Genomic DNA, 24818 nt, shown 5'->3' on the forward strand with positions numbered 1-24818 from the left:
ACCAATTTGATCTTTGCACCATCATCTGAGGCAGAGGGCCATGTAAAAAGCAAAAGAAAGGAAAGAAAATATCAAAAGGTAAGTAACTGTAATAATGTAATAAGTCCAGCTTGCAGTGGAGGCTGTGGAATCCCTACACAACATTTGAGCTTGAAATGGTGAAAGTGTTTTGCACCACATTATTAAGGAAGGTTAGTGAACTTCTCTTTTTATTAATTTTTGTTGACATAACCACTGTCATTTAAGTAATTTATCTGTAATGCTGTGTTACTGCCCCACTACTTCCCATGTCAATGAAGATTTACAAACTTCATTTTTGAACAGAATGAGGTCCACCCTCTGACAACAGGATGTTCTAAAATTTTGCTATGAACATTTACCTCACAACCCATACGTTACTTGGCAGAAGCAGATTTAGTGTTTCTGTGCTAACCATCAGAGTGTGTCATGCAACTTTTTTTCCCCAACGGGGGTTTCTAAAAGAAGTCATTTATTTGCCATCTCTGCCAACAATGTTGACTTAATTAAAATGCCTTCACAGCAGTGGTGAACTTGGTCATGCAAGATGCCTTTCACTGGGTGCGGGATGAATTAAGTTGTTGTATGGATGTTACTGTTACAGTTGGAGGGGACACAATACTTCCACAGTGCCAACATAATCAGGTTCAAGTTACATCACTGACATATCATTTATAGTTTTAAAGCTGCAGTTTACTCTTCTTATATGTGAATCTTTAATCAACAGAAAGACAGATGGACTATAATAAAAAAAGGAGGGAAAAGTAGGGGAACATAACACTTCAGATACTACAGCTTTTAAACAGTGGTTTGTGGGTTGTACTTTTTAACTGCATTGTGTTAGTCTTTCACGGAAGTATAAAAATTAATATTTCCCTTGTATGTAATACTCTGACCAGCCTTTTCTTCACAAATGTAATATTTGGAGTGACTCAAAAATGCTTTACAACTTTGGAATGATATGAATTCTGCAAAACTGTTCAACATAATTTCAACACCGAATATGCTAAAGAACCAACAAGCAGGCCTACAATTTACTCTTTGCACAAAAACTTTGTTGAGACGGGTAGTTAATTGTGACATGATATATCACCAGATCACCTATGTGTTGGCGGTTACGTCTAACAGGTTAGGGACAGCTTTGCCCACAGCCCACAAAAATCACTGTGACATGCATCTTGTGAGACTGGCAATCCTCAAAAAACTGGCAAGTGCTGCGTAGACATTTACACTTGCAACCATACAGATTCACCATGGCAGAGAACATTAGTGACACAGATAAGGTTGTTCACAGGGAACTGTGTGTGGAAACGTTGCATCAGATACAGGACAACGAGACATCTGTTAGACAGCAATCTTCAGCAATGAGTCAACAATTAATATCAGTGGCATGGTGGACACCCACAACTGCAGATCATGGGACAGCAAAAATCCACATGCAACCCTGGAACACCTTTGTGAAAACCACAAAGATAATATGTTTTGAGCCCTTAGCAAACTGAAAGTGTACAGCCCTTTCTTCTTCTTCTTCTTCTTCTTCTTCTTCGAGAAAACTGTCAGGGGTACTGTGTATCTGGATATACTTGAAAACTTCTTAATTCCACAGATCGATGAAGATGACCAAGACGGGATGATTTACTACCAGCAAGACGGTGCAACAGCTCGTTTCCTCATGGAAGTTGAAAGTTTCCTTGGTAATGGTTTCCCAGGTTGGTGAACTGGCTGTAAAGGGCCAATCACATGGCCACCTCGCACCCCGGACTTGACACCACTTGATTTCTTTCTCTGAGCTTTCATTAAAGGCTGTGCGCATGTCCCTCCTGTACCAAACAATTTAATTTATCTGAAAAACTGAATCTACTCTGCCGCTGCACAAGTTATGCCTGATTTGCTACAAGTGATGGAAGAAATTGACTACTGGTGGGATGTTTGACACATCGCAACTTGTAGACACATCGAACCAAAATAAAACTTGACACTTTTATGTGAAACTTCAGGTTCTTTGCTACAAAATGACACATCTTGCAATTCTGTAAGTTATCTTAATAAGTGAAGTTTGGTGGCAGGATGAACAAGACTTTTGGTCAGGTGAATACAGGGTTATAAATACAAAATCAAATAGGGGTAATGCAGGAGTAGGTTTCATAATAAATAAAAAAATAGGAGTGCAGGTAAGCGACTACAAACAGCATAGTGAACGCATTATTGTGGCCAAGATAGACACGAAGCCCACGCCTACTACTGTAGTACAAGTTTATATGCCAACTAGCTCTGCAGATGATGAAGAAGTTGATGAAATGTATGATGAGATAAAAGAAATTATTCAGGTAGTGAAGGGAGACGAAAATTTAATAGTCATGGGTGACTGGAATTCGAGAGTAGGAAAAGGGAGAGAAGGAAACACAGTAGGTGAATATGTATTGGGGGTAAGGAATTAAAGAGGAAGCTGTCTGGTAGAATTTTGCACAGAGCATAACATAACTAACACTTAGTTCAAGAATCATAAAAGAAGGTTGTATACATGGAAGAATCCTGGAGATACTAGAAAGTATCAGATTATATAATGGTAAGACAGAGGTTTAGGAACCAGGTTTTATATTCTAAGACATTTCCAGGGGCAGATGTGGACTCTGACCACAATCTATTGGTTATGAACTGTAGATTAAAACTGAAGAAACTGCAAAAAGGTGGGAATTTAAGGAGACGGAACCTGGATAAACTGAAAAAACCAGAGGTTGTACCCTGTTTAAGGGAGAGCATAAGGGAACAATTGACAGGAATGGGGGAAAGAAATACAGTAGAAGAAGAATGGGTAGCTTTGAGGAACGAAATAGTGAAGGAAGCAGAGGATCAATTACGTAAAAAGACGAGGGCTAGTAGAAATCCTTGGGTAACGGAAGAGATACTGAATTTAATTAATGAAAGGAGAAAATATAAAAATGCAGTAAGTGAAGCAGGCAAAAAGGAATACAAACGTCTCAAAAATGAGATCGACAGGAAGTGCAAAATGGCTAAGCAGGGATGGCTAGAGGGCAAATGTAAGGATGTAGAGGCTTATCTCACGAGGGGTAAGATAGATACTGCCTACAGGAAAATTAAAGAGACCTTTGGAGAAAAGAGAACCACTTGCATGAATATCAAGAGATCAGATGGAAACCCAGTTCTAAGCAAAGAAGGGAAAGCAGAAAGGTGGAAGGAGTATATAGAGGGTTTATACAGAGGCGATGTTCTTGAGGACAATATTATGGACATGGAAGACGAGGTAGATAAAGATGAAATGGGAGATATGATACGGTGTGAAGAGTCTGACAGAGCACTGAAAGGCCTGAGTCAAAACAAGGCCCCGGGAGTAGACAACATTCCATTAGAACTACTGACAGCCTTGGGAGAGCCAGTCCTGACAAAACTCTACCCTGGTGAGCAAGATGTATGAGACAGGCGAAATATCCTCAGACTTCAAGAAGAATATAATAATTCCAATCCCAAAGAAAGCAGGTGTTGACAGATGTGAAAATTACCGAACTATCAGTTTAATAAGTCACAGCAGCAAAATACTAACGCGAATTCTTTACAGACGAATGGAAAAACTGGTAGAAGCCGACCTCAGGGAAGATCAATTTGGATTCCAGAGAAATGATGGAACACGTGAGGCAATACTGACCCTACGACTTATCTTAGAAGAAAGATTAAGGCAAGGCAAACCAACGGTTCTAGCATTTGTAGACTTAGGGAAAGCTTTTGACAATGTTGACTGGAATACTCTCTTTCAAATTCTGAAGGTGGCAGGGGTCAAATACAGGGAGCGAAAGGCTATTTACAATTTGCACAGAAAGCAGATGGCAGTTATAAGAGTCGAGGGACATGAAAGGGAAGCAGTGGTTGGGAAGGGAGTGAGTCTGGGTTGTAGCCTCTCCCCGATTCTATTCAATCTGTATATTGAGCAAGCAGTAAAGGAAACAAAAGAAAAGTTCAGAGTAGGTATTAAAATCCATGGAGAAGAAATAAAAACTTTGAGGTTCGCCGATGACATTGTAATTCTGTCAGAGACAGCAAAGCACTTGGAAGAGCAGTTAAACGGAATGGATAGTGTCTTGAACAGAGGATATAAGATGAACATCAACAACAGCAAAACGAGGATAATGGAAAGTAGTCGAATTAAGTCGGGTGATGCTGAGGAAATTAGATTAGGAAATGAAACACTTAAAGTAGCAAAGGAGTTTTGCTATTTGGGGAGCAAATTAACTGATGATGGTCAAAGTAGAGAGGATATAAAATGTAGACTGGCAATGGCAAGGAAAGTGTTTCTGAAGAAGAGAAACTTGTTAACATCGAGTATAGATTTAAGTGCCAGGAAGTCATTTCTGAAAGTATTTGTATGGAGTGTAGCCATGTATGAAAGTGAAACATGGACGATAAATAGTTTAGACAAGAAGAGAATAGAAGCTTTCGAAATGTGGTGCTACAAAAGAATGCTGAAGATTAGATGGGTAGATCACATAACTAATGAAGAGGTATTGAATATAATTGGGGAGAAGAGGAGTTTGTGGCACAACTAGACCAGAAGAAGGGATCGGTTGGTAGGACATGTTCTGAGACATCAAGGGATCACCAATTTAGTACTGGAGGGCAGCGTGGAGGGTAAAAATCGTAGAGGGAGACCAAGAGATGAATACACTAAGCAGATTCAGAAGGATTTAGGCTGCAGTAGGTACTGGGAGATGAAGAAGCTTGCACAGGATAGAGTAGCATGGAGAGCTGCATCAAACCAGTCTCAGGACTGAAGACCACAACAACAAAATCTTAATAAATTCCTATATCATTCCAAAGTTGTGAAGTCCTTTTTGACTCACCCTGTGTAATGCAATGAATTCACCTACAAGTCAATCCCTTTTACTATTATCTCCCAGTTTGCAAAATCCCATGATCAGACCTCAGGTTGGTCGATTTCATTCCGCAGGTGCTGTTGCGTCCTTGTACCATTACTATTATTAAACATCTAAAAATTTGTAAATCCTAAATCAAAATAATGAAATTTAAAATAATATCATTTATTTTTCAGTCCCATTTACACATTTTTGAATACATGACTAGTTTTGATCTGCTTACACGATCTTCAGATCTAAAAATAAAAGTAAATCTATTTATGTACTGTCCGCCATTTTATGAAAGTAGAAAAGCATTGTACATAAATGTAGAATTTACGTACAGAGTTGTGTCAGCAACCTATTGTGTCTGTGTCAGAACCACTCATCAGAGTACTGTGGTATACATCTGGTGGTAGTAGTAGTAGTAGTAGTAGCAGCAGAAATCGCCATCTTATTCAGTCCGAAGGCCGGTTTGATGCAGCTTTCCATGCTACTCTATCCTGTGCAAGCTGCTTCATCTCTTGATTTACTACTGCAACCTGTATCCTTCTGAATCTGCTTACTGTATTCATTTCTTGGTCTCCAATCTATGATTTTTACCCTCCACTCTTCCCTCCAGTATTGAACAGTTCCTTCTTCTAGTCGGGTTGCGCCAAAAATTTCTTTTCTCCCCATTTCTATTCAGTACCTCCTTGTTAGTTACGTGATCCACCCATCTATTGTTCAGTAGAAGCACATTTCAAAAGCTGCTATTTTCTTCTTGTCTAAACTGTCCATGTTTCACTTTCATACACGGCTACACTACATACAAATACTTTCAAGAAAAGACTTCCTGACACTTAAACCTATCCTCAATGTTAATACATTTCTCTTCTTCAGAAACATCTTTTCACCACTGTCAGTTCATATTTTATATCATCTCTACTTCGACCACTATCAGTTATTTTGCTGCCCAAATAGCAAAACTCGTCTAGTATTTTAAGTGTCTCGTTTCCTAATCTAACTCCCTCCACAGCACAACTTGATTTAATTCAAATACATTGCATTATCCTTGTTTTATTTTTGTTGATCTTCATCTTATATCCTCCTATCAAGACACTGTCCATTCCATTCAGCTGCACTTTCAAGTCCTCTGCTGTCTCTGACAGAATAACAATATCAGAGGCAAATCTAAAGTTTTTATTTCTTCTCCCTGAACTGTAATTCCTATTCCAAATTTTTCTTTTGTTTCCTTTACTGCCTGCTCAACATACAGATTGAATAACATCAAGGATAGCCTACAGCCCAATCTCACTTCCTTCTCAACCACTGCTGCCCTTTCATGTCCCTTGACTCTTGTAACTGCCATTTGGTTTCGGTACAAATTGTAAATAGCCTTTCACTCCCTGTACTTGATCCCTGCCACCTTCAGAATTTGAAAGAGAGTATTCCAATCCACATTGTCAAAAGCTTTCTCTATGTCTACAAACGCTAGAAACATAGGTGTGCCTTTCCTTGATCTACTTTCTAAGGTAAGTCGCAGGGTCACTATTGCCTCACGTGTTCCAACATTTCTACGGAATCCAAACTGATCTTCCCAGAGGTTGGCTTCTACCAGTTTTTCCATTTTTCTGCAAATAATTCATATTAGTATTTTGCAACTGTGACTTATTAAACTGATAGTTTGGTAATTTTTCCATCTGTCAGAGCCTGCCTTCTCTGGAATTGGAATTATTATATTCTTCTCGAAATCTGAGGGTATTTGACCTGTCTCATACATCATGCTCATCAGATGGAAGAGTTTTGTCATGGCTGGCTCTCCCAAGGCTGCCAGCAGTTCTAACGAAATGTTTTATATTCCCAGGACCATGTTTCAACTTACGTCTTTCAGTGCTCTTTCAAATTCGTCATATCTCCCGTCTCATCTTCATCTACACACTCTTCCATTTCCATAATATTGCCCTCAAATATATCTCCCATGTACAGACCCTCTATATACTCCTTCCACCTTTCTGTTTTCCCTTCTCTGCTTAGTGCTGAGTTTCCATCTGAGTTTTTTATATTCACACAGATGGTTCTCTTTTCTCCAAAGGTCTCTCTAATTTTCCTGTAGGTGGCATCATCTCTCACCTAGTTGATATATGCTTCAAAATCCTTACATGTGTCCTCTTGCAATTCCTGCTTACACATTTTGCACTTCCTGTCAATCTCATTTTTCAATGTTTGTATTTTCTTTCACCTGCTTCCTTTACCGCATTTTTATATTTTCTCCTTTCATCACTTAAATTCAGTATCTCTTGTTTTACCCACGGGTTTCTAGTAGTCCTCATCTTTTTACCTACTTGATACTCTGCTGCCTTCTCTATTTCATCTCTCAAAGATACCAGTCTTCTTCTACTGTATTCCTTTTCTCCATTTTTGTCAATCGTTCCCTAATGCTCCCTCTGAAACTCTTTACAACCTTTTTTTCTTTCTGTCTAACCAGGTTCCATCTCCTTAAATTCCTAACCTTCAGCAGTTTCTTCAGTTTTAATTTACACTTCATTATCAATAAATTGCAGTCAGAGTCCACATCTGCCCCTGGAAATGTCTTACAATCTAAAATCTGGTTCTGAAATCTCTGTCTCATCATTATATAATCAAATGGCTCTGAGCACTATGGGACTTAACATCTGTGGTCATAAATCCCCTAGAACTTAGAACTACTTAAACCTAACTAACCTAAGGACATCACACACATCCATGCCCGAGGCAGGATTCGAACCTGCAACCGTAGCAGTTGCACGGTTCCGGACTGAGCGCCTAGAACCGCGAGACCACCGCGGCCGGCATTATATAATCAATCTGAAACCTTCTGGTGTCTCCAGGTCTCTTCTGGGTAAAGAACCGTATTTCCTGATTCTTAAACCACACTCTGTGGAAAATTCTACCAGGCAGTACCTCTTTCGTTCCTTCTATTCAGTCCATATTCACCTACTATTACTCCTCCTCTTCCTTTTTCTACTATCGATTCAAACCCCCTATGTCTATTAAATTTTTGTCTCCCTTAACTACCTGAATAATTCATTTTACCTCATCACATATTTCTCCAGTCTCTTCATCATCTGTGGAGCTAGTTGGCATATAAACTTGTACTATTGTGGTGGTGTGGGCTTCGTGTCTATCTTGGCTACAATAATGTGTTCACTATGGTGTTCATAGTAGCTTATCTGCATTTCTATTTTTTTATTCATTATTAAACCTACTCTTGCATTAGCCGTATTTGACTTTTTATTTATACCCTTGTATTCACCTGACCCGAAGTCCTGTTCCTCCTGCCATGCAACTTCACTAATTACCACTATACCTAACTTTAACCTAACCATTTCCCCTTTTATATTTTCTAACCTACCTTCCCGATCAAGGAATTGGGCCCTACTTGCCCAATTAAGGTATCGGGCATTCCATGTTCCAATCCATAGAACACTAGTTTTGTTTCTCCAGGTAACGACATCCTCCTGAGTAGTCCCCACCTGGAGATCCAAATGGTGTGTGTGTGTGTGTGTGGGGGGGGGGGGGGGGGGGGGGGGGGGGATTTTACCACCGGAGTGTTTTACCAAAGGGGATGCCATCATCATTTAGCCGTTCATAGAGCTGCATGCCCTAGGGAAAAATTATGGCCACAGTTTCCTCTTGCTTCCAACCTTTCGCAGTATCAGCATAGCAAGGCCATTTTGGCTGATGTGACACTGCCAGATCAGTCAATCATCCTGACTGTTGCTTCTGCAACTACTGAAAAGGCTGCTGCACCTCTTCAGGAACCACACGTTTGTCTAAGATACCCCTCCACTGTGGTTGCAGGTATGGTATGGCTATCTGTATCGCTGAGGCATGCTAGCCTCCCCGCCAATGGCTAGGTCTGTGGTTCATGGGGGGCGGGGGAGGGACGGCATAGTAACTTGTGTAAAATAAAAAAAAAGCAAAATTATGTAACAATTATCATTAAAATAATAAGAGTTTAGACTGGGGGCAGGGGGGGGGGGATAATATAATCACTGGGGGCGGGGGGGGGGGGGGATAATATAATCACAACAGATTTACAATTGGTAAAATATTGTAGACCTTGTTTAACAAGAGAGGGTCTTACGCTAAGATTATAAAAAGTAAAATTACCAGTAAAATATTATGAATGTAGAATAATGGATGTTTAAACAGTGAAAGGCATAAAATAGTAGAATTACACACACGAAATTATTTAAAGTACCTAAAACTGAATTAATCAACTGCCTTAAATTATTAAAGGTGTAAAACATTGAAAGTATAAAACCGTAAATGGTATAAAACAATAAAATTGTAACTCTGAAACTAGGTGCAGCAGCTAAAATCGCAGGGAATAGGACATGATGGTCATACTTAACAGCATCTGTTTCTGTTTGATGGTACTGAACAGCACACTGTTTTACAATATGTATGGAAGCCAGTCTGCCCGCCAGCTTGCTGCTAGGATGGTATATGAGCCGATGCGCCCCACAGTCCCTTCGCAGTGTACGAGGCTGTTGCTCACACACATGCTTTGTTGAGATGAATGACTGGAAGAGGCCTTCAAAATTCTAAAAAAATTACTATTAATAAAATCAATCTGCTGATTTAATGTGTTGCATGACTTTAATCACAATTTCTTCCAACATTGTCAGGAGGTGAACCCTTAGGTTCATTGCGTTGCACTGCAAAATTCATGTCAATGGTTCCAAAAGCATGATTTGATGTTAGAAGATGTTCACCAAACTATGCTTTATTATTGCAAATTGAAACAGCTCTTTGAAATGTATTTCAAATATCCTGTCTTCCTGGCCAATGAAAGCTATTGGACAGTTTTCACACTTTAGCTTAGATATACCTGCTCCCGGGAATTCTAAGGTTTTTTTTGTTTGAGTGGTGTTTCAACCTGAAGCAAAGAATGCCATTAACCTCAAATCCTATATGCAAACTGGTACTATGAAAGGCTGCCTAGCAATTACTTCTGACACACATCCTTTATAACACATGGGCATATACACAATTTTATCTTTCTGTTCACCTGTTAGTGTACTAACATTGATTTTATATTATTGCTGCCTTTTAATTTTCTGTAGCAACATTGTTAGTGTTGAAACTGGATACCCATTTTGCTTACTGCAACATGTTTTATAAGAGTAACTTCTCTGATACTATGTTTTACCAAATGTAATCTGGTATGCCCATGACACCCCTCCCTCACTGTTCAATACTCTTGATTTTCTAACAAAAATTTATTTACATAATTTTACTTTTTATAATTTCAGTGTAAGTCTCTCTCTTTTTACCCAAGTTACTGTAGGTTATACCAAATGTAAATCCCTACCACTACTCCCACTCTATCATCTTTCCCCTCTCCCAATCCCCCTTGCTCCACTTTTCTCCCTCCCCCTCTCTCCTACAGTTACCTTAAAACATGGGCCACAGTTGCATACCAGAGTACTCTGATGTGTGGTTCCGACACAGATATGATGGGTTTCTGAGGCAACTACATATATAAAGTCTGCATTTATGTACAATACTTTTCACTTTTTGTAAAATAATAGACAGTAGATGTAATTCTTCAGCCAGACAGTAGATGTTAGGTTTTACTTTGTTTTTAAATCTGAAGATGATCCAGGGAGATCAAAAATAGTCTTGTATTAAAAAAATGTGCAACTGGGACTGGAAAATAAACAATACATTCCTATTATTTCAAATATCAATATAGTTACCATTGTCTAACAACAAATATGTTGGCAACTGAAAAAACGTGAAATGACAACCTTGTTGCAAAACAAGAATGTAATAATGCTAGTGGGTCACTTTATGAGGAACACAATGATTCTTAATGAAGTACAGCCTTTAAAAGTCCTATGTGTTATACTGGAATTCATGGCATGCTCTACATACGAGACATGGTCATTATTTAAGTAGAGACAGATGTGATGTGGCCCAAACTGTTTTAATCCCAATCCATGAAGATGGTCTGTCACTGAACCCGGTCAATATTTGAGTTTTAAATTTTAAAAAAGAAGCAGTTGACAGTCAAACATGCATTTTATACATACTTGACAGCTGTTAGTAGTTACCTTCCAAAAATGTTCTTTATGAAGACTGATAGTACACAAGTTTTGCCATTCTCATGGCATTCATTCCCAGCCACAAACCCAACACAACTGCGTTTTGTCACAGTCTCTTACATCAGCAGATTTACCCGTTTTCCTTTATACACAGTTGGTCAAATAAGTTGTGTATATGAAGCATTGTTATATAGCTTGCACACACGTTATGTACCAGAAGTATTACTGAATAACTTTGATCTGCTTATATAGTTGTTGAACTCTGAGTTAAAAAACCCTTTGCTGGTCAGTATGCATGCCTATTCCTGTGTAATTAGAAAGACTGCTAGGAAGCTGAATCTCATTTCCATGAAGAGCATTTGAAAGAAAGCTTGTTTTACTGTGTTCCTACAATTACAATTCTCACCTCTTCTTCTGAGGAATTAAAATTGAACTTAATTTTATGTTTGTTCAGAAACAGTGAATTTCAAATTCCATTATAACAAAATAGTGGGACAAGATTCTGTTAATATGTACACGCAGAACCATGAATTCTGACAGAAATATTGTACACTTTAGTTAAAACTCAAAAAGAATAAACTGCCCAATAATAACCACTGATCAGGAATTACCTTCATTGTGAACTCCTTATTTTCTGCAAATTTTTCATTATTCTTCTGTTGCTGCTTTGAGAGTTCTTCCTGCCATGTTAGTAATATCTGGTAATTACGTTTCCAGCTTAGGTTATTCTGGAACAACAGCTCTGAAAAAAAAAAAAAAAGGATCTGTTCAGACTTTGTACACAAAAACATTTTGTTCAGGAAACATAATAAATAGTGAATGGCAATCACATCTACTTCTTGGCCCTGACTTGTTTGCTTAACTTGAATCCAAATACGACATAATAAACACGTGGATCTAAATTTCAGGCTAAATTCAGTGTGGAATGGGTAGGAACTAAGAATGTTTAAGGATATAACTCCAAATATTACTGGCAAAACATCACAAAATTACATAAACGGGTACAACTGAGGTATCACAATGAAACTCCATGTTTCTGTCCCTGAACTGATAGTGCCATGGTGGTAAGTAACAACGTAAGAGATGACACTGTTAGTCATTGCATGTGTGTTTGCAGTTTTAGGACACCATTCACAAAGAGTTTTGCAAGAGAGATACAACTACTTCGGAGTTCCGGCATCCATTTCGTATATGTTGAAAATAAAGGAGCAGCCTCCTTATAAACATTCAGCAACACTGGTTTATGTCCACTCGCAGTAAACCATTTTCAAAAATGAATTTTGTAATGCCAAATTGTTCAGTTTATTCATTTAATAAAACACACACATGAAGTTGCTGAAGTTTTCAATGTAAAGACCAATTTGATGCAGTTCTAAATGCTAATCTGTCCTGTGCATGTCCCTTCATCTATGTACAACTATTGCAGCCTATATCCTTTTAGCCAACTACAGCTTATCTGTCAGCTAAAGACATTCAACAAAGTAGTTAGGCAATAACTTTTTATTTTTAAGCCCGAACACCATGAAATGAAAAATCCAAGTCAAGAAAAAGAATAGCAACAAAAATCAAAGAGTAAAGAAGACTGCCCATGCGCTCATCATCACAGAATAACGCTGTGCTTTACTGCATATGCACAGATGATCTGGCAACTGCCCCCCCCCCTACCACCAATATACAGGGTCATCACTTTAGCCAATTACAGCTTATCTCTGTCCACTAAAGAGATTCAACGAATTTTCGCTCCACATAGACACTATTTTCCAGGACTTACCCTCACACACACACACACACACACACACACACACACACACACACACACACACAAAAACCTTTCCTTCCTTCCAAAATTGACCATTCCTTGATGCCTCATTATGTGTGTCTATCAATCTATGCCTTATTTTTAGTCAAGTTGTGCCGCAAAGCTCTTTTCCTTTTCATTTGCTATCTGGTCTATGTTATCTAATCTTCAGCATTCTACTGTAACACCACTTTCAAAATCCACTTTTCTCTTCTTGCATGTACTGTTTGTCATGTTCCATTTCCATAAAAGGCACCACTTCAGAAAAGTTCTTTCAAGAAAGACTTCCGAGAACTTAAACTTATACTCAATGTTAATATATTTTCTTTTTCATAAGAGATTTTTTTATTTCCAGTCTGCATTTTATGTCTGCTATACTTCCGCGATGGTCAGTTATTTTGCTGCCAAATAGCAAAATTTGTTTACGACTTTCAGCATCTCAGTTTCAGATCAAATTCCCTCAGCAGCACCATATTTAATTCAGTTAGACTCCATTACCCTTGTTTTAGGTACCTTTGTAAATGTTAATCTTACAATCTCTCTTCAAGAAACCATCCACACGATTCAAGTAATTTTCCAAGTCCTTTGCCATATTTTACAGAATTAAAATGTTCTGAATAAAGCCTCAAAATTTTTTTGCAAAAAGCAAATTTATGCTATCAGAGGTACATTTTTATGTTTATACTCTACTGGTTTCAGTCATTACTATCATCTTCTAGAAGAAAAACATTGTACATAAATGGACCACCCATACATTTCCATCATATATGAGCCACACAAATACAGAACATATATAATTTTCATAATAGTCTGTCTCAACACAGTCCATATAAACACGCTGTGCCTTGGCACAATTAGATTCATGCACAATTGGTGATAAACCCACACTTAACACTGTCTGCTTGTTACACTTCAAATAGTCCACCAAAGGCATCTGGGTTGGCTAGCCACTGGCCACTGTCTGCTATGAGCCACATGACTAGTGCACACGGCACAACATCCACCGTGCCAAGCACCAGAGCCCTCTGCTATATAAGCACAGTGCAGCAGGTACTCACCTTCAGACTGTGTTCTTATTGTCTGCTTGAGTCAGCTTATACGTTTGTTGTTCATTTGTATGTGGAAGAATAAGTGTTGGTTAATTGTGGCTGCACTGTTGTTAACATCCTTCATTATGTTACAACATTTACCTTTACATAGTCCTTCTACACACTTCTTCCAACTTTCAGACTTCACTTCTTTGCTTAGTTACTTGCACACCACCTGTGCCTTTGATAGTCATAATCCTGCTTCTCATTTCTTCAAAGGTTTCTTTAATTTTATTATAAGTGGCATCCATTTTTCCTACCTACATGCATGCTTCTGCAAGTTGCATTTCTTCTCTAGCCATTGCTACACTGTCATTTTACACTCTCTCTCTCTCTCTCTCTCTCTCTCTCTCTCTCTCTCTCCTGCATTCCTTTGTGCCTGCATCATTTAATATCTTGTATGTTATCCGAGGCCAGGATTTCTGCTGTATCTTGTCTTTTAGGCTAGTTTTCTGCTGTCTTCATTATTCCATTTTTCAAACTTACCTATTTATCTTCTACTGTATTTATTCCCCACCCCCAAATTCAGGTGATCATTGATTAATGCTGACTTTCTGTGAAACTTTCAACAAACTCTGGTTTTTCCAATTTATCCAAGTCTCTTCACTTAGTTCCCTACCTTTTTGAAATTTCTTTTTATTTATTTATTTATTGTTCCGTGGGACCAAATTAAGGAGAAGTCTCCATGGTCATGGAACGTGTCAATACATGAAATTATAACACGATATTAGAAACAGATAAAATGAAATATAAAAAAAACATATTCAGGTGACAAGTCGTAAGTTTAAATAAGGAAAATCAACAATGTAACACTGGAATTTGCTTAATTTTTTAGCTCTTCCAGGAGCTCCTCAATAGAATAGAAGGAGTGAGCCATGAGGAAACTCTTTAGTTTAGACTTAAAAGAGTTTGGGCTACTGCTAAGGTTTTTGAGTTCTTGTGGTAGCTTATTGAAAATGGATGCAGCAGAATACTGCACTCCTTTCTGCACAAGAGTCAAAGAAGTGCATTCCACATGCAGGTTGGATTTCTGCCTATTATTAACTGAGTGAAAGCTGCTAACTCTTGGGAATAGGCTAATATTGCTAACAACAAACGACATTAAAGAAAATACATACTGTGAGGGCAATGTCAGAATTCCCAGACTATTGAATAGGGGTCGACAAGAGGTTCTCGAACTTACACCACATATAGCTCGAACAGCCTGTTTTTGAGCCAAAAATACCCTCTTTGAATCAAAAGAATTACCCCAAAGAATGATACCATACGACATAAGCGTATGAAAATATGCAAAGTAGACTACTTTTCGTGTTGAAGTGTCACTTATTTCAGATACTGTTCTAATGGTAAATAAAGCAGCATTTAGTTTCTGAACAAGATCCTGGACATGGGCTTTCCACAACAGCTTACTATCTATCCGAACGCCTAGGAACTTGAACTGTTCCGTCTCGCTTATAATATGCCCATTCTGTCTGATCAAAATATCGGTTCTTGTTGAATTGTGAGTTAGAAACTGTGAAAACTGAGTCTTACTGTGATTTAGCATCAAATTAATTTCCACAAGCCACGATCTTATTTCATGAACTACATTATTTGATACTGTTTCAATATTACACACAAGATCCTTCACTATCAAGCTGGTGTCATCAGCAAACAGAAATATTTTTGAATCACCTGTAATACTAGAAAGCATATCATTAATATAAATAAGAAACAGCAGTGGCCCCAGCACCGACCCCTGGGGAACGCCCCACTTAACAGTGCCCCATTGGGACTGAACATCACTACCACTCTCAATATTGTGGAGAATTACCTTCTGCTTTCTATTCTTAAAGTAAGAGGCGAACCAATTGTAAGCTACTCCCCTTACTCCATAATTGTCCAACTTCTGCAGTAATATTTTGTGGTCAACACAGTCAAAAGCCTTCGTTAAATCAAAGAAAACACCTAACGTTCGCAACCTTTTATTTAATCTGTCCAAAACCTCACAGAGAAAGGAGAATATAGCATTTTCAGTTGTTAAACCATTTCTAAAACCAAACTGAACATTTGACAGCAAATTATGTGAATTTAAATGCTCCAGTAACCTTGTATATACAACCCTCCCGATAACTTTAGCAAACACCGATGGCATAGAAATAGGTCTAAAATTGTCAACATTATCAATGTCTCCCTTTTCATAAAGTGGCTTCACTACCGAGTACTTTGATCGGTCAGGAAACCGACCACTCCTTAAGGAAAAGTTACAGATATGGCTAAGTACTGGGCTAACATACATAGAACAATACTTCAGTATTTTGCTAGATACCCCGTCATATCCATGAGAGTTTTTGGTCTTTAGTGATTTAATTATTAACTCAATCTCCCTCTTGTCAGTATCATGGAGGAGCATTTCAGGTAATAGTCTCGGAACACTTTTTTCTAAGAGCGCTATATGATTCCCTGTTAGGACTAGGTTTCTATTTAGTTCACCTGCTATATTCAGGAAGTGATTATTAAATACTGTACATATATGCGACTTATCAGTAACACGGACATTCCCACTATGCACCGATTCTATATCCTCGACCTGTCTCTGCATTCCAGCCACTTCCTTTACGACTGACCATATGGTTTTAATTTTATCCTGAGACTTAGCTATTCTACCTGCATAACACATACTTTTTTCCTTCCTAATAACATTTTTAAGCACCTTACAATACTGTTTGTAAGGGGCTGCTGCATTTAGATTCTGACTGTTTCTAACGTTTTGATATAATTGCCACTTTGTTCTACAAGATATTCTTATCCCTCTAGTCAGTCACCCAGTCTGCCTGTTTGTGCTAGTACCCTGTTTTGAATGTTCTAACGGAAAGCAACTTTCAAAGAGCACGAGAAAAGTCTTGAGAAAAGCATTATATTTATCGTCTACTATATCAGCGCTATAAACATCTTGCCACTCTTGTTTCTTGATAAGGTTTACAAAGGTCTCTACAGCAACTGGATCAGCTTTCCTAAACAGCTGATAACTATATTTAACACGTGTTGCAGCACAAAAATCTTTAAGAGTTAAAATTTGTGCATCATGATCTGAAAGGCCATTCTCCTTTTTGCTAACAGAATGCCCTTCTAGTAATGAGGAATGAACAAAAATGTTGTCTATGGTTGTTCTACTGTTCCCTTGCACTCTCGTCGGAAAGAATATGGTTTGCATAAGATTATATGAATTAAGGAGGTCTACCAGCATCCTCTTCCTTGCACAATCACTTATACAATTAATATTGAAGTCACCACATATAACTAACTTTTTGTATTTCCTATAAAGTGAACCAAGAACCTCCTCTAGCTTTAGCAAAAATGTTGTGAAATCGGAGTCTGGGGATCTATAAATAACAACAGTTAGAAGTTTAGCTCTGTTAAATTTAACCACATCTGCACAACATTCAAACACCTTTTCAGTGCAGTACTTTGAAACATCAATTGACTCAAATGGGATGCCGTTTTTCACATACATGGTTACTCCCCCACACCGCAAAGAGCTCCTCGAAAAGCTGCCAGCCAACCTGTATCCTGGTAAAGGAAGCCTCTGAATTATCTCCTTATTTAAGAAGTGTTCAGATACACCAATAATTTCAGAGTCAACATCTATAAGCAGTTCACTAACTTTATCTCTAATATCTTGTATATTTTGATGAAATATACTAATTCCCTCATTACTCGGACACCTAAGCTTTGTCAAAAGTGGTTCCTTCGTTAGAGAGACTTCCCTTAAGCAGGAATACCTATCAGCTCACTTCAATCTAAAAAAGGTGCAGCTCTAACACCCACTACTACAGGAATTTTCCCATGAGTGATCCCACCCACCCCACCTACACTGTCACCTATAAGCTTTGCCAACTTCCCCTTCCCATACCTGTTGAGGTGCATGCCACGTCTTCTCCTTTAATCTGCATTTCATAACTGATGAATGATGGTCAGCTCTATTCCATTTACCTTTCTTCAGAGTTAAATCAAACTCTGCAATGTTTAAATTATGCTCTGTAAAAAATTCTACCAGGCACCTTTATCTTTCACTCCTTTCCCAGGTCCAGGTTTTCCCACTCTTCTATTTCATACTATTGATTTCAGTGCCCCCAAAGCAATTAATTCTTCATCTGTCTTAATTTATGGAATATTTTCTTTCAACTCAGCATATATTTTGTATCAAAATCTTCATCTGCAGAGCTAGTAGGCATACATACTTTTACTACTGTATTTGTCCATGGCTTTGGTTTATCTAAAACATGATAATCCATTCATTAAGCTGTTCATAATAGTTCAATCAAGATCTTGTTTTCCTATCTATTATTAGACTTACTCCTACATTACCCCTCTTAGACTTGGTGTTGATAATCTGGTTTCCATTTGACCAAATATCCTATTCTCTCCACCATCACACATCACCAATTTCCATGACATCCCATTTGAATCTATCCATTCCTCTTTTAAACTCCTCTCACCTACTAAGATAGTTAAGGGATCTAATGTTTCAAATTCCAACCTCCAGAGAACACAATTTGTTTTTTTCTGTAGAAGATATCTCCCCTTGAATAATCCTCACCTGGAAATACAACTTATAATTTACGAGTTAAATGTAACAGCCAAGTAACACGTTAAGTTGTTGACAGGCACATAACCAAGGATACCAATGATTTGTTTGTATATCTCCCCCTCAAATGAGAAGCAGTTATGTGTGAGGAGGATGTAATTAGCTAGATGTATAAGGAAAGATGTGATGTGTTTGGAGTCTGAAGGATGTTGGGAGAGAGAGTGTTTGATGGTGGGATATTGGTGTATAGGAAGATGGCAACAATAGTGACAAACAGAAATTCAGGTGGTAATGGGGATTGGGTGGTTGAGAGTAGGTGATGGAAGTAGTTTGTCTCTTTAATATGGGAGACTAGGTTATGGGCAATTGGTTGGAGATGTTGATCAAAACTCACCATCTCATTCTGTATACATATAATTACATCCCCATAGATAACTACTATTCCTCTGAGAGAAAGCTAAACAAACAAATTCACAAAATGACAGCTTCATATGCCAACCCATTTATGGGCCATCTATAGAGGAAACTTTCCCTGCCACACGAAATCCCTAACCCGTTTTCGGGATCAGATTCACTGATGATATCTTCATGACCTGGACCCAGTGCCAAGGCATCCTACCATCAATTCTACACAACCTCCATCTCTTCCATTCACTTCACCTGGTTCTCCTCAAATCAATGTGCCACATTCCTCTATGTTGATCTCCTCCTCTCTTATGACTCCATCCACACTCCTCTCCATATCAAGCTGACTAATCACCAACAGTACCTGCACTCTGATAGCTGTCATTCCTCCCGCACCAAAAATTCACTCCCGTACCATCTGAGAACTCTAACAGTAGGACACCAAGAACGAAGTGCTTGGATTAAAATGGGTGCCAGACAAGGATGTAGTCTTTTGCCCCTACTATTTAATCCTTACATCGAAAATGCAATGACGGAAATAAAAGAAAGAGTCAAGTGCGGGATTAACATACAGGGTAATGGAATATCAATGATAAGATTCACTGAGGACATTGCTATCCTCAGTGAAAATGAAGACTTACGGGATATGTTGAACAGAATGAACAGTCTAATGAGTGCAAAATATGGACTGAGAGTAAATCGAAGAAAGACAAAAGTAATGAGAAGTACTGGAAATGAGAACAGTGAGAAACTTAACATAAGAACTGGGGATCACAAAGTCAAAGAGTTCTATTATCTGGGCAGAAAAATAACCGATGACCGACGCAGCAATGACTACATAAAAAGCAGTCTAGCACTGGTATTTTTGGCCAACAAAGTCTACTAGTATCAAACGTAGGCCTCAATTTGAGGAAGAAATTTCTAGAATGTATGTTAGAGCTTCTGAGGGTTGATGTTAGGGCACAGCATTGTGTAGTAATGAAACATGAACTGTGGGAAAACCGGAACAGAAGAGTATCAAAGGATCTGAGATGTGATACTACAAAAGAATGCTGAAAATTAGGTGGAATGATAGGTAAGGAATCAGGTTCTCCACAGAATCGGCAAGAAAAGGAATATATGGAAAACACCGACAAGGATGCTGATAATTAGGTGGAATGACAAGGTTAGGAATGAGACTCTCCACAGAATCGGCAAGGAAAAGAATATATGGAAAACACTGGTAAGAAGAAGGGGCAGGATGATAGGATCCCTGTTAAGACATCAGGGAATAACTTCCATGGTATTAGAGGACACCGTAGATGGTAGAAACTGTAGGGGAAGACAGAGATTGGAATACATACAGCAAATAATTGAGTACATATGTTGCAAGTGTTACTCTGAGATGAAAAAGTTGGCACAGGGAAGGAACTCATGGCGGGCCATTTCAAACCAGTCAGAAGACTGAGGACTAAAAATCTGGCCACCAACAGATAATGTATCTGCAGTGATGAGAATTCCTTTGTCCAGCATGTTGAAGGTCTCCCTAAGGTCTTTACAGACATGCACTATTCCCCCAAACCTAATCCACAGACAGATTTCCCATACTTTATCCTCACATACCCCTAACTTTCCAACCAACTCTTAGAGTCATATGCGAAGGTGCATCTGCCCCATCCCAATCACCCAGTTTATTCCAGACAGGAAAAACTGAATCACATCCTTCGCCAGGGCTCTGACTATTTATCATCATGCCTAGGAACAAGGAAGATGTTATAATCCTTTCCACCCCTCACAAAGTGGTACGTTGCCACACATATAATCTACGCAATATCTTGGGCCATACTTACGCAGCACCTAATCCCCACCCCTTGCCAATTGGGTCAATATCTGGGGAAGACAGAGGTATAAAACCTGTTCAATACACACACACCCGAAATACTCTTCTTGAGTTCTGCTTAATATCACTGTCACCTTCATTGTTTTGCAGTTGTGCACGTTTTGATGTGACATGACTACCCGTATCACTCAATTTTCAGCGAAGTGACCCAACGTGACAACTTGTGCTAGTCAGTATTTCAGCGAAGTGACTCGATGTGAGCACTTACGCGTGATCACCGTCATAGTCTCAATAAAAAATTTTTCACTTTCCTGACCAGTCACATATTTTAGGAAGTGTTCACTGAATACAACACACCTGCGCTGCAACATAATTTAAGAGTGAAATTAAAATAACTTTCCCAAACTTTGTCAGCATACGCTTAAGTATGTTAATGTTAACACTGTTAAGTCTCAGAATGATCAAATGAGTAAGTTAGGTAAAATATATGATCTTATGAAAAAAATAAGTAGTGCTGAATAATAGAACTAGAAAGCTAAAAATTGGTCATAATGTGCAAGTGAATGTCAAAATTAGAAGTTATAAGTCTCAACTTGATCAGAGAAATATTTTGGTAAAAATCAAAGTTTTTTACAAACAATTGAAGCAGCTAAATATTAGAGTCATAAATCCAAAAATTCATACATAGCCTCAGTTGCATGCAAAAACGTTACATATATGTGACACCAATAAGCTACATGTATTAGTTTTCATGTTATTTACTAAAAACCGGATTTGCAATGAAAACATCCTTATTCGTGGTAGATTAAGTATCATTTCTATTTGTAATAGAAAGTTCTAATTATAGCACTTGATTAAATTCATGAAATAATACAGCTGTACCATGTTTCAAGACTGTGGTTCCAAGAAATCTTAAAGAGGCAGCTCAGAGGTCATGTTCTACTATCGATTCAGCTCGAAAAATTCTTGCCAGCAAAGCTGAAATGCAGTCCAGCTAAAACTATTTCAGTAACTAAAACAAACTTAATTCTATTTATGGAAACATTAAGAAGATTGTAAATTGTTAAATGACAGAGCTATTAATTAATACCTGTCCAAGAATGGGACCATTTAGATACTGCTGTGCCTTGGACGGTTGATAACATATGTTCCATTTGGTGGCCCACTGCATCCCTACGTAAATATAGCCAGAGAGGCAGTGCAGTGTAATGGGACAAAACTATAGGAGAACTTTTTGCAAGAGTCAGAGTTCAGAACTACAACAAGGCCACAGCCAGACAGCAGATGCTGGTCACCAAACTGTGCGATCAACTCCCGTGTCATCAGATCACTTCGCACCAAGATACTGATCCGCTTGTGTCAAACACCTGCATGTGTTGTGCCTCGAATGATGTCACAGCTGGGCTGACTTGAATGTGTTACTGGTGAACTGGTGAGGACTGTATGCAGTCGCTTGGATTTCACAGAAGTAACTGTTCTGCATGCTGCTCATAATGTTGACAAAACCGTGTGGCAATTGGCAAGATTATTTTCCACATTTAAGGCAAGCGATTAAAATCTGGTAATTAGAAGTCAGGATGATATATCATTTTACTTGGAACTTCCTGTAGGGGTCGCCTCTGAACTTTAATAGTCCTGTTTTCGGTAGGGAAATCATTATTATAATATTTTGTGTATGTGAACTTTTACAGAACACAGCAATCAGTTAAAACTCAAACCTATGTTTGTAGCGATAGGCCTGATCCCACTGTGTACATAGCAAGTAGGAAAATTTTTTTTCACTGAGCACAAATAGTACTGTGGACCTGCAGAATGGAAATTATGGTAAACAGTAAAGGTAGGTGTAAAGCAAGCACAGATAATTTAGCTGTCTTTTCATAATGACATAACTAAGTATTGACCTTTTGATTATTACCCGCCACCCCACAGCAGGAGGTTTCAACATTGTTTCTCATGTCATTTCACAAATGTCAAAGATTCTCACGGATGAGGAAATTATGTAAGAGTTGCTACGAACTGATGATGAATAATCTCCATCTGAGGATAGTTCAGAAGATGGAGAGGACAATGTTGAAATAAGTGAGCATTATATGCGAGGATAAGTGGATTCAGACAAGGTTGTTTCTTCAAGTGACGAATCTTTGAATTCATTTTGTTAGTAATAACTGCTACAGGGGTGAGTAAAGATGGGTGGACTAAATAGCATATGAAACCAGTTAGTGACAGGGGAAGACCCAAAAGCCATAACATCATTTCTCATAAGCCAGGCACTTTTAGTGCTGGCCATAGCAGCAACGACTTCAACAGAAATTTGTTCTCTTAATCTTTATCATAAAATGATTGATGACATTGCTGTGCACACTAATTTGGATGTAATGAACATACAGGGACAGTTTGACAGATCTTGTGAGACAAAAGATACAAATAGCAAGTCCTTCTGGGCCTCCCACTACATGCAGGAACTTACAAAGCTTCCCACCTCCATTTCAAAGAAAGGCGGGATAAAGGTGGGCCTGATGTATCTGCAGTTACTATGCCATAAAGAAGATCCCTGTTGTTACTTTGCTGTATACGCTCTGATGACAAAAGCTCTAGAGATAAGAGGAAAAAACTGACAAGTTAGCTGCTGTGAGTTAACTTATCATACCGTTGCAAGGTAAGTATTTGAAGCTATATACTCCTGGAGAACATGTGATAATCGACACACAACTAATTCCATTTTGTGGGCGATGTTCCTTCTGACAATACCTGTCAAAAACATCCAAAGAAATATGGCATAAAGGTTCTTGGCTTGGTAGACTCCATGATGTTTAATCTTGTGAACTTTGAAATATATGTAGGTATGCAGCAAGATGGTCCTTTCAACAAACCAAACAATCCTTCAGAAATAGTGCAACATCTTGTTATTCCTTCAGAAAGTACTGGCAGAAATATAACTACTAACACCTGGAACACCAATGTGCCTCTTGTAAGAATTCTACTGAAAAAACGGTTGACATTAGTAGGAACATTATGAAAGGACAAAATATTATATTCCCCCAAAATTTTGGCCCAGTACACAAAGATCTGTAACTTCAAGTCTATCTGGTTTTACAAAAGATGTAACAATGGTGTCATGTGTTCATGTGTTCCAGCCTAATCATGATCTGTTGTACTCATCTCCATCTATAATGATGGAGAGTTTGATGAAGATACAGACCCTCAGAAAAAGCTGGAAGACGTTTTACAACCATACAAAAGGTGGAGTAGAAGAAACTGTTAAAAAGAACCAACTTTTGATGTATTCAGTTAATTTAATGAGTTAAGTTTTAATTGAAATTTCTGTAAATTTAACTTCAAACAATGTGTAGCTTCAGCACCTATTCTTGTGATGATATATAAGGGGCCGATTTTTGGTCACGAGACAAGCAGTCCACGGCCGAGTTTCAGACGAGCAATCTGTGCTGGTTAGAACAACAACAATGCTCCAACTTAACAGTGTAATAAGTGTTAAACAATTTGGCCCTGTGTAAAAACAATGACAGTGTCGGCTCCATACGTACCTGTTTATTCTTCAAGAACTGTGAATTATGTGGTTATGTTTTACTGCTAGTACATGTTCAACAGTAAACTATTGTAGCAGTATCTGGAGGTTCGCTGGCATATTATTAATGAGGGTTATGAAAAGTTTAAACAATAGTGCACTGGCCATACATATATAACTATTATTGAGGAATTGTGCAAAGTGAAAGTAAAAGTCAGTAAAACGTAACTGTGTGTCTTCTATATTATTTACCATAGTCGACATCCAAATTACAAACCCTACTTTTCAGCCAGTGTAGAAAATCAGTACATCGACACCGAGAGCAACAAACTAAGAAATAAAGCAGGTGGAATCACTACAACACCCCTGTCCACATTAAATCCACCAGTCAGAACAGTACATGCATTTCAACAGCTGCCATCTCTTCCACACAAAAATATCCTTCCCATACCACCTGGCCACTTGGGGATGGTGTACCTGCAGTGACAGAAACTCCCTTTGCCAAATACACTCAAGGTCTCACAAAGGCCTTCACAGACAGACACTATCCCCTAGACCTAGTCCACAGACAAAATTTCCCATGCCATATCCCCAAACACTCCCAATCCTCTCACCACCTCCAAGAACCTCAGTCACTCAACATCACCTAGGACTGGAAAAA

At 38.4% G+C, this 24818-nt stretch overlaps 1 protein-coding gene across 2 annotated transcripts in view; it reads right to left on the minus strand.

The window, feature by feature from the left end:
- LOC126088545 (optineurin) overlaps positions 1–24818 on the minus strand; it is a 140212-nt gene that overhangs the window by 70032 nt on the left and 45362 nt on the right. For both annotated transcript variants that reach the window (XM_049906724.1, XM_049906723.1), the window contains exon 4: positions 11569–11699. In XM_049906724.1, the coding sequence (XP_049762681.1) occupies positions 11569–11699 (131 nt within the window). The remainder of the gene's footprint in view (positions 1–11568; positions 11700–24818) is intronic.

This window comes from Schistocerca cancellata, chromosome 6 (assembly GCF_023864275.1).
Source record: "Schistocerca cancellata isolate TAMUIC-IGC-003103 chromosome 6, iqSchCanc2.1, whole genome shotgun sequence".
Taxonomy (NCBI): domain Eukaryota; kingdom Metazoa; phylum Arthropoda; class Insecta; order Orthoptera; family Acrididae; genus Schistocerca; species Schistocerca cancellata.